Here is an 11,032-nt window from a genome sequence, read left to right as displayed (position 1 = left end):
TTCTGTAGACTAATACAGCTTTGAACTCAAGAGATCCACCTTCAGACTGCCAAGATTAATGCTGTCTACCACCAAACCCAGCATGTCTCATATTCTTCATGGCCTCAAAACAAACAAGAACAGCCCCCCAAAACAAACCAAAAATGCCCCCAAGCCACAAAACAACCAACCAAAAAACAAAACAAAACACCAAAGCCAAACAAAAAAATGAAGAAAATCAAGGTTTGCTTTGTTTATTCTGTAAAAGTTGAAGAATTAATAGACACCCCACTGTCAGGTCTTCTATGAGAAAGCCAATGCAGGTCCCGAGGTCTGGTGTCTTCACCACTACTTGTCACCAGCACTCAGAATCCAGTGTTGAACCTCAATCTGTGTCCACAAAGATCATGGTTGTGGAAAGCATGAAACCACTAGTTTCTACCTGACTCAAAGGCGAAACTCTTATTTTTCAAGTCCCCGTGGAACTCTCAATATGCATAGACCTCTAAGAGATCTATTTTTGTTTTGTGTATGGGTTTTGTTTTAGTTGTTGCTGATTATTATCATTATCATTATTATTACCATTACCACTACCACTACTTTGATTCAGGGTCTTAACCATGGAGTCTGGTTGGCCTGGAACTCATTATATAGGCCAGACTAGCCTCAAACTCATAGAGATCCACCTACCTTTTTGCTTCTAGAATGCTAGAATTATGGACACGATCCACCATGCCTGCTGTTTTTCTTTTCTTTTTTTTTTTTTATGTGGTTTTGTTTGAGACTGGATCTTGCTTACTAGCTCTGTCTAGCCTAGGATTCTCTTTGTAGTTCAGGCTGGACTTGAACTACTATCAGTCCTCCTACCTCAGCCTCTGTAGAGCAATTTTCTTATTTTGAAGATTTATTTATTTTATTTTATATGTATGAGTACACACTGTAGCTGTACAGATGGCCGTGAGCCATCATGTGGCTGTTGGGAATTGAACCCAGGACTGGCCTGCTCCATCCAGCCTCTTCGCTTGCTCAGGAGTAAAATACACTGTAGCTGTCTTCAGACGCACCAGAAGAGGGCACCAGATCTCATTATGGGTGATTGTGAGCCACCATGTGGTTGCTGGGATCTGAACTCAGGACCTTCGGAAGAGCAGTCAGTGCTCTTACCTGCTGAGCCATCTTGCCAACCCCAGTTTTCTATTTTTGAAGCAAAGATTTCATTCCCTAGTTTGGTTCATAGCTATTTAAAATCTAAGTGGAATGTCTCTAATGGCATATTCAGGAGGGCAGAAATGTCTATTAGTCTTGAGGAGCAGAAAAGGGACAGGTATTATGTCCCTTGTTCCCTGGCAAGACCTCAGGAAATACCCACTGACTGTAATTAGTGGCATCCAGTGTCAAGTGAAAACATTGTGTCCCCTTCAAATATTGTAACGGATTTTAATACCACAAATTCAGATTCCAGGCAAATCCACAAGCTGAGTCCTGGGTGGAATCCCGTTCATTGTCTAGATGGTGCATGGGTCCTCTCAGAAAACCTCAGGCAGGTCCTAGGCCATAGGAAAAATAGTTTAAAGAGAGGTGTGAAGAGATGGCTCAGCAGTTAAGATCTTCCAGAGGAATGTGATTTAATTCCTAGGACCCACAAGGCTACCAAACAGTTCCAGGAGATCCAACAGCTTCTCCTCTCCGCCCACGCATGGTGCTGACATGCATGGATGCATCCCCCTTCTGCCCCCGCACATTCAAAAAAAAGAGCAAGAAAGAAACAAAGAAGAGAAGAGAAAGGAAAAGGAAAGAAAAGACGGGCCGGGGGTGGAGTAGTGAGGAGTTCCTGGGTCTCTCTTTGGCCAAAGCCCAGCAAAGGCAGTAATCTGTGGCCCAGTAAACGATGGTCTAAGAGAGTCTAAGAGCTGGAGACAAGAAACATTATTCACCGACTGGATAATTTACTTTGGTGTTACCTTTAAACTTCATTTCTACCTGCAATGCAAAAGTTTTGTGGCTGTTTGCCTTTTGTTTTCTGTGTACATTTTATTTTTAAAAAACGCCTGCTCTAGGTAGGTATGGTGTTGCATGACAGTAATCCCTTCACTTGGAAGGCTGAGGCAAGAGGATCAAGAGTTCGAGGGCAGCCTCGGCTACACAGCAAGTTGTTTGAAGCCACCTTGAGATACAGGCTAGAAAAACACTTGCTCTCTGTGGACAAAAAAGATCGCAAGATTCTCATGAAACTGAATCTTCTCTGTTATACAGGAAACTGGCAAGCCCAAATCCCTGTCTTTTCATGGTTTCTATCAGAGTTGGGATGTGGAGGCTAGCGGAGGCCACCTGCACTGCCCCAACCCCCACCCTGCAGTGTTACTCCAAACCCAAACTCTCTGGCTGCATCTAAACTCCTCCCCATCTCCGCCCTCCGCCACCTCCCCCCTAGATTTTTAATCCAAAGGTTTGGCAGGAGGGAGGGGACAAAACGGGAGCCAGATGTGCTCTTGTCTTCGGCTCCCGCCTCCTCCCTCTTGGGCTTCCTAAAACCCGGAGCCCTGGAGACAAGGATTCGGAGCCTGACAAACGCAGTACCAACCATGCCGTTCCGAGGATCCTCCCGGACTGGAAGCTTGCAGGAGGAGGAGTAGAAGGGCACGCTCAGTAGGCGGGACAAAGTGTTTTGTGAGTGTGTTTTTTCCTCTCTCTCTCTTTTTTATTTTGGTCGCAAGTAGGAAGCTTTTTGCACTCCACCACCTCTGGCCGCTGGGAAGACGTCATCGCTTCCGCCCTACTTCCTCCTCCTGTTGGCGGCGCTGAGAATCCAATATGGAGTAAATCGGTGGAGTGGCGAGATGGGGCTCGGACGGGGCGCCCTGCACCGCCTCCCAGGCGCACCTCCCCCGGCTGCGGAGCTCTACCCGGAACCCTGATTGGCCCGGCCCCCGGGGGCGACCCCGGCCCGGCCCCAGCGCAGCCGGCTGCCCGCCCGCCGCCCCGAGCGTGCTTGTTTTTCTGCCGCTCTCCCCTCCGGGTCCCCTTCCCAAATCTCGCCCCTGCACCGGCTTGGAGCCCGGGGGCCGCGCCCGGCCGGCCCACGGCGTTCGCTGTCCGGTGCGCCCCTTCCCAGACCTCGCCCTGATCTCGAGGCTCTGCATTTCCCCGCCTGCCTCTGCGCCCCCTTCATCTCTAGCTTCCCCCCCCTCCACCACCAAATCAGGAGATGTCGGAGATGTGAAGAAGGGGGGCGAGCGCACAGGAAGATGAAGGGAGCCAGGCTGCACGCCGCGGGACAGGCGTCTAGGTGAACAAGAAAATGACCGAAGAAACACACCCGGACGAGTAAGTTCGCCGCGGGTGGGACGTGGGTACCCGGCGGAGCGGTGTGGGGGCCGCCGCCAAGGACGCAGGAGGGGACTCGTCGGGGGAACTTGGCCTGGGGTGCAGCCGCTGGCTGAGCTGTCGGGGCTATGCGCGAGGCTCTCGGCTTGGCTGGGGGAGGCGGCAGAAACCGCCTGGGGTCTGCAAGTCCAGGTCGCAGCTCGGGCCAAGGGCGCGCAAATGACCTCGGGGCGGTCCTCGGGCTGCGGGAGCGGAAGCTCTGACGCCCTCCATGCGGGGCATCCCGGGGTCGATGGGTCTGTATGCATGGTTGACTTTGTGACGCCTGGCACCGCTGCCCTCCCCACAGCCCTCTCCGTAGCCCTCTGGGGCCGGGGCTCCGCCATTTCGTTTTCTTGAATCGCTCTCATTTGCATACCACATTTTCATTCATAAAAACACGGAGGAGTTGGGGGAGGGCCGGTCGGGCTCCGCACAGGGTCCGTGCGCCCGGGTCCGCGCAGCGGCCAGAGCGCGGGAGCAGCCTGCCGAGTCCCGGCGCGCGTGAGTGTGTGCACGCGCGTGTGGGCCGGCACACGCGCCCCGCGGTGTCGGGGCAGCTCTGGGGGCGGATCCGAAGCGTGTGCAGCGAGGGCGGGAGAGAGTGCGGGGAAGCGCGTTCCCTAGCATGTATGTGAGGGAGGGCGCGTGCCCGTGCGTGTGCCCGGCCCGCAGGCCCGAGGGGAACAAAGCTCTCGGTGCTTAGTCAGAGGTGCTTATGCTCGCCCCTCGGGGAGACCCGGGCTTGTCACCGACTCTGGGTCAAGTGGCAGCTGCTTCCCGCCTTAGTCGCACGGAGGCTTGGATCTCCTCTCCAGTGTTCGAGGCGTTTCCCTCTCGGGGCGCTGGGGGCGGGGCTGCCGCTCTGCCCCCGGCGGGTACTTAGCCAGGGGTCCTAGCCGTTCCCGGCTCTGAGACTGCTACCACCTTTTTTTTTTTTTTTTTTTTTTTTTTTTTTTTTTTTTTTTTTTTTGTGAATAAGACGTTCTCCTTTATTGTCACATGATATCCCTCCTCCCCTGCACATTCATAAATCCTGAGCCTGCCTCGGCTCCTTTCATTCAGTGCTGCCATTAGCTAAGGTAGCTGCGGCGCCTGCTTGGACTCCAGAATGGGTCTGCAGTCTAGGGGATGCTGAGGGGAGGGGGACCTGGAGCGGTGGAGCCGGAGTGACTGGAGACTAGCTCCCAAACCCTGGGTCTTTTGCTTTTGTGTGTCCACCGCGCCCGCGCCCCCCCACCCCCCCACCCCGTGAGCATTAACGCTCTAGAGTGCAGAGAGGGGAAGTGACTCAGGACTGGGCCACCGGGAGGCTTAAAGAGCTCTTGTAGCAGGTGGCAAAATCCTGATTACCACTGTAAGAAATCTCTCATTTTCCCCTTTGTTTTCGGTGCTGGAGTTCGAACCCAGGGCCTAGCACATCCAGACAAGCATGAGCTCCTTTACTGAGCTGCAGCCCAGCCCTCGTTTGTTTTTAAATGGCCTTTTATCCTGTGGCGTTCATTGTCAGGCTGGGTGGAAGGAAGCTGATGTTCTGCAAAGGGAATTTCCTTCAGTGTGTCCCCAGGGAACTTTGACTGCCATAACCCTAATCTGTCAAGACACCTGTCCCTGGAGAGGTTCCCACCTGCTGTGCGAGTCTCACAGCTTGCTTTGGGCTGTTTTAGACATTTTATTTTGCCTTACTATACCTGTCATTGAAATCATAAAGTGGGGGGAGAAAGTTGGGAGCTTAATGTGGAAATATGGAGGGAAAGGAATACCTGCTAGGCCTTCCCCTTTTGGAACTTGGCCAATAAACAGTTCTTTTTCTGGGTCCCTGTCTGTACTTGCACTTCGGAGTAGCTTGGGGGCAGTGAACAGTACCTGTGCTGTTGGGGGTTGTTGGAGAGCTTTGCCCAGTGTGCATTAGGTTCCTGGCTCCTTCCACTGGGAGTGCAGGTCTGGCTTGTGCTGTTTTCCAGTGGCTGGTCAGCCTTGTGTCTTCCCCCCTTTGCTAGTCTAGACAAAGGATTCCAGGTGAGGACACCACCTTGAGTGAATACTTCCTCATTCCAGCCTTGGGGAGAGCGATCAGAGTTTGACTACAATCAGAAGGCTTGTAGAAGCTGAAGTTGGTGGCTCACACCTGTTATCCCAGGAGCTGGAGACTGAAGCAGGAGAATTGTCATGAGTTTGAGCCCAGGTTGGGCTAAGAATAAGACCCTGACTCCAAAAGTAAAGAATTCTGTTGAGATAGTAGGTCTTAGAGATAGGTTCTAGTTTCAGAGGGTTAGAAGAGTCTGGTGTCTTCACCACTGTTGAATTGGCTTTCTGGGGGTTATATTTTTTGTTCTTGTTTAGATAGGGCCTTGGCTAGCTTGGGACTTTTTGTGTAGTCCAGGCTGGACTCTAACGTTGGGGATCCTCCTGTCTCAGGTTCCTGAGTGCTGGAATGACAAGTATGCTTCCTCACACTGGCCTCTGGAGTGTCTTCATGGGATTCCTGTAGCAATGCAATATGTAGGATTCAACCGTGTTATCTCCATTTTGGGGAATCTGAGGAGAGTTTAAGCAGTTTGTCCTAGACTACCCCTTTACTCTCCAAAGTGGAGAATTCACTCAACAGCCCTAGGAAGAACCCTTTGCTCCTAGCTAGTATCTGAACGGTGGTGGCCAGCCTTAATGAACCTGGTCTCATGCAGCTAGGTGGGCACTTTTCACTATGGCTGTAGCCCTCCTTGCCTCCTGGTTGTTCCTGTGAGTCATTCCTTGGTCCCTGATTGTACTAAATTGGTGACAGTCTTTTGTTGCCATGGTTTTCTTCATTTTCATGAGCTGTGAGGAGCATAGCAAATTAAAGTGAAGTTAAACAAACTTGGGGATGAGGATTCTGTATTCCCCCCAAGATTATGGATGGAAGCTCAAAGTAATATACTGGAGTGTTAGACTTGGGTGAGAATTCTGCACTTCTCCCCAAGATTATGGAAGGAGGTTCAAAGGTAATATTACTAGAGTGTTAGACTTATTAAGGTGAAACAAGTACAGGACATTAAACCCAATACAGGCAATGCTGAGCCATATGACATTTTGTTTTTTTAAAGGTTTAATATTTGTGTATGTGTTCAGTGTGTATGGTGTGTGGGTGTGTGTACACGTGTACCATGTTACTCCTGTGGAGGTCAGAGGACAACTTTGTGGAGTGGGTACTCTCTTTTCTCCTTTATGTGGATTCTGGGAACCAAACTCAGATCATCAGGTTTGCATGTAAGTTCTTACCTGGTGTGCCATCCACTCTCCCCAACAGGGCCCCGAGTTTTGCTTTCTTTTTTTCTTTTTTCTTTCTTTCTTTCTTTTTTTTTTTTTGGTTTTTCGAGACAGGGTTTCCTCTGTGTATCCCTGGCTGTCCTGGAACTCACTCTGTAGACCAGGCTGGCCTCAAACTCAGAAGTCCACCTGCCTCTGCCTCCCAAGTGCTGGGATTAAAGGTGTGTGCCACCACTGCCCGGCTGAGTTTTGTTTTCTTGAGACAGGGTGCCACGAGCTCAGGCTAGCCTCAGACTCCATGTGTAGCCAAGACTGGCTTTGAACGTCTCCCTGATATTCCTGCCTCTACCTTCTAAGTGCTGGGGTGTAATACAAATTATTACATTTGTATAATGCCACATCTGATCAGAAAAAAATTGTTTTCTATGTACTGTTAGTTTGGGTGTGCATTTGTGCATGTGAGCGTAGTGCTTGTGAAGTCCTGTAGGTTTGGAGTTATAGACAGGTGTGAGCCCTAATGTGAATGCTGGATACAAGCCTCAGTCTTGGATGAGCAGCAAATGCTCTTCATCATTGAGCCATCTTTCCAGACTCAGCTTTTTTTTTTTTTTTTAAATTTCAAAAATTCTTAAATTTTGAGACAGAGTCCTACTAATTGTTCTGTTTAGATTTGAACTGACTCTGAGTTAGTCCAGGCAGGTTGATTTGAACTTTTAAGTCCTCCTGTCTCCGCCCCCTGAGTATTAGAGATCATATACAGATATGTACAACCAAGCCCAGCTGACTGAATTAGCATGCATTTGTTTGTTTGAGTCTCACTGTGTAGCCCTGGCTCACCTGGCCCTTAATGTAGATAGGGCTACTACCCATGAGCTTTCTGTGATCCTCCAGCCTCTGCCTCCCTGGTGCTGGGAATATAGGCAAGTTACCACCACAACCTGTCTTGCATTGGCCTTTAAAAATCAGTGTTTCTATTCTGTGTAAGCAGGATCCTTTGTTTTTATTTTTTGAAATGGCTTTTGCTATGTAGTGCTGGCTGAGTCTCTGTGCCAGGCAGTCTTTACAGGTAGAAAACCCTTGACATTGGAAATATCAGTGGACCACGCAGAGCTGGAATCTTGGTCCGTTCCGTAGAAGATGCTGCCGCCTTTTGTGGCTACAGCAAATCTCATCCGCTTTCCTGCTGCCTTAACCAGTAAAACCTGTCAGGAAAGCAGCAGGAAAACCTACACCTATTTTGCCCTAACAACTTTCTTATGCCTGCTGTTTTTGTGTGTTTGTTTTTGTGGCTAACCATGAAGTTCCTGTGTTGCCGAGGGTGGCCTTGAACTTAAGAGTGTTAGGTTACTGTGACTGTTTCTCCTCATTCTGGGATTCTGTTTTACTTCCCATCCATAGGTGATGGCTACTCATCCTTCCAGGCTCTCTGAGCCATCCTTTTGCGAGGCTGTCCTTATCCTCCCCTGCTCCACCTCCAGTGGCTGTAATCTTTTTTTTCCTTTTATTCTTCCAGACAGTTCTGACCACGAAGCTGCGTCTCCCAGGCTAGATTCTGTATCAGACTATGGACTTCTTGGATTCAGGGTTATTGCTTAGTAATTCCATTGCATAGTTTTCTGCTGTTGGCCCAATACCATTGAGGACATTGTATTTGCTTAATAAATGTGTACTGAAGAAAGTAATAGATATTATTATTTCGAAATGCTGTTTGGGGGCCGGGGAGATGGCTCAGCAGGTGAAAGCATGCAAGGGCCCGAGTTAGACTCTCCGGAGTCCATATAAAGCTGGACACAGTTGTATGCATTGGGAATCTTGGTGCTTCTATTGTCAGGTAGCAGGGCTACATAGAGGAATCTCCAGAAGTTTGTGGGTCAGGTAGCTTGGCATTCATAGCAGCAAATGAAAAGACCCAGGGACTGAAGAGGTGGATCAGCCAGTAAGAGCTGTTTTTGTAGAAGACCCAGGCTCAGTTCCCACAGGACAGCTTACAACTAACTGTATGTAACTCTGGTACCAGGAAATCTGAATATGCTTTTTTGGTTTCTGTGAGCACCAGGACTCATGTGGTATCCATCCATCCATCATCCATCCATCCATCCATCCATCCATCCATCCATCGTCCATCCATCCATGCAGGTGATATAGATAAAAACTAAGGGGAGATCAACACCCCGTTGGCAGTGTGTGTACACGAGCGCATACGTGTATATAATTGTAGCACTTGTTCAGCCTAGGCTGTAGTTAGCCATCCTCTGAGCAACTTAGCTGTTCTGAGTGTGCACACAAGGCTCAGTTTTGTGAAATTGATTATAGAACTGTCAGAGAGTGGTACTCTGTCATGGGTAACTCAGGACCATTCTGACTGTAGTTGTTGAGGTTAGAATTGGGAAGCAGAAGTTGACTGTTGTTTGATTGGTTATGTTTTAGAGATGGGGCTTAGGGAGTCTCACTGTGTTGCCGAGGCTGGCCTGGAGCTCTTGAGCTCCAGCATTGATTCTTTCTGTCTCTGTATCCCAGAGCTTGTACTGTGGCATTGTGTCACTGGATCAGCACATTTCCAGCTTGGAAGTACCTCTTAGTAAGATGGGTCTGTGTTTCCACCCCTGCGAGGAGTCTGTAGAAATCACAATATTAATAATTTGCAGTAGCTGCAGGGTTCCGGTGGAGTATTCTCACTTGATGCTGGAGACAGCTGTGCTGATGAACCCCAGTACTGGCAGAGGTCCGACATGACTGGCTGCACACAAACACACACAAACAGCAGATCCCCAGCTAATGGAGGCAGAGCAAGCAGGAAGTTTTGATATGTGTGCTTGTTTGTTTTGGCTCATTGTCTCTGAAGGAAGTTAGACCTTAAAAGTAAGACCTGGGCCATGTGGGGGCTCTTTTTAGAGCTTCTGATCACATTTTCCATGGATGCACACAGTGCCCTGTGTGGCAGACTGTATGTGTTTTTGATTTATTCTTTTACACTCTCATGCCCACATATGTAATGTGCTCTGTTCATTAGACATTCCCTCCCCCCATCATCCTCAAGCCTGCCCCACCCCCGTGCTGTTCTGTTCCTGTGGTCTAACACGGTAATATTAACTATGATGGCATTTGGCGAGTTTAGGGTATTTCTAAATTGTCTCTGAGCAACCCATTGTGCTTTGGGTTTGTGTTTGGCCTGCTGCATTTCATTGTGGTTTGCATGCGTGTGGGTGGAGACAAGGTGTATTTTCTGCATGTTTGCCCTGCGTAGGCTTGTACTTAAATGGCCTGACAGGTATCTCAGGTCATGGAAAGCAAATAGGCTAGGTTTAATAAAAGACTTGATACTGACTGGCACAAGAGCCCACCCACTTAAAAGGCAGCTGTTTTATTACTACTCAGTTCCCTTTCTTTTCTTTCTTTGTTTTGTTTATCTGTTTGTCTTTTGAGACAGGGTTTCTTCTCTGTTTTAGCTCTGGCTGGCTTGGAACTCACTCTGTAGACAAGGCTGGCCCTGAACTCACAGAGATCCAAATGCCTCCGCTGGGATTAAAGGCCTGCACCATCACAACTGCACTTAGGTTCCCTTTCTTAGATTATCTTTATTAACAACGTGTAGTCTTTTGTACACGTGACTATCAAAGTGTGCTTACGTATGCTAAGTCAAAGTAGCCGACTGAAAACACAGCTTTCTTTATTTGTGCTTAGTAGGTGGAGGTAAAGAATCAGCTTGACTTCTTCTTAGCTTTTAGTACTTTTGCTTTATATTTTAGACAAAGTCTCACTAAGTAGTCCTGGCTAGCCTAGAACATTATGTAGACCAGGCTGGCCTTGAATTCACAGAGATCTAGCTGCCTCTGACTCCTGAGTGCTGGGGTTACAGATGTGCACTGGCACACTTGGCTGTATTAAGTACTTCTGATTGAAGATATTACAACAGACACTGGCAGCTTCTGAAATGTATGGCAGTGGCTCATTCTCTCAGCCTTTGCAGTAGTAATTCTTTTCAGATCTGGTTACATTGTTCATAGTTATATTCCCAGCAGATCCATTCATAAATGCATAGAAACGTGCCAGGCTAAATGTCAGTCGCCTTTCCCCGATTCATGTGATAATAAGATGCTTTGCTTTCTGTCTTCATGGTTGATTCTGTTATTTCTTTCTGCTGTTGCATAGCCCTGGATCTCTCCCCTAGTCCTGATGGCTCCGATAATCCTGGCTGGGCTTACATTTGTGTTCCATAGGGACTGCAGGTGCACAGGGAAACTTTGCCCATGATGTCTGAAGAATTTATTGACTCTTCTATCCAAGGCCTGACAATGCGTATCAGTAGGCTTTCTGTAAACATGCTGATGGAAGTTAATGTTTTCTTCATTAAAAAATAATTTCACCTACATAAACATTTAATGATAATTCACTTTCTTCTTGTATACAAAAAGATTTTTTCTTTTCTTTTTTTTTTTTTTTTTTT

General features: G+C 48.4%; 1 protein-coding gene across 1 annotated transcript in view; it reads left to right on the top strand.

Moving 5' to 3' along the window:
- Positions 1–2,512: 2,512 nt before the first annotated feature.
- Spred2 (sprouty related EVH1 domain containing 2) overlaps positions 2,513–11,032 on the top strand; it is a 108,127-nt gene continuing 99,607 nt past the window's right edge. Inside the window, exon 1 of the mRNA XM_031342390.1 lies at positions 2,513–3,303. Within this exon, the coding sequence (XP_031198250.1) occupies positions 3,278–3,303 (26 nt within the window). The 5' untranslated portion in view covers positions 2,513–3,277. The remainder of the gene's footprint in view (positions 3,304–11,032) is intronic.

Source organism: Mastomys coucha, unplaced genomic scaffold (genome assembly GCF_008632895.1).
Source record: "Mastomys coucha isolate ucsf_1 unplaced genomic scaffold, UCSF_Mcou_1 pScaffold22, whole genome shotgun sequence".
Classification (NCBI taxonomy): Eukaryota; Metazoa; Chordata; class Mammalia; order Rodentia; family Muridae; genus Mastomys; species Mastomys coucha.
The sequence above is the reverse complement of the archived record's forward strand: the minus strand, read 5'-3'. Positions and strand labels throughout refer to the sequence as shown.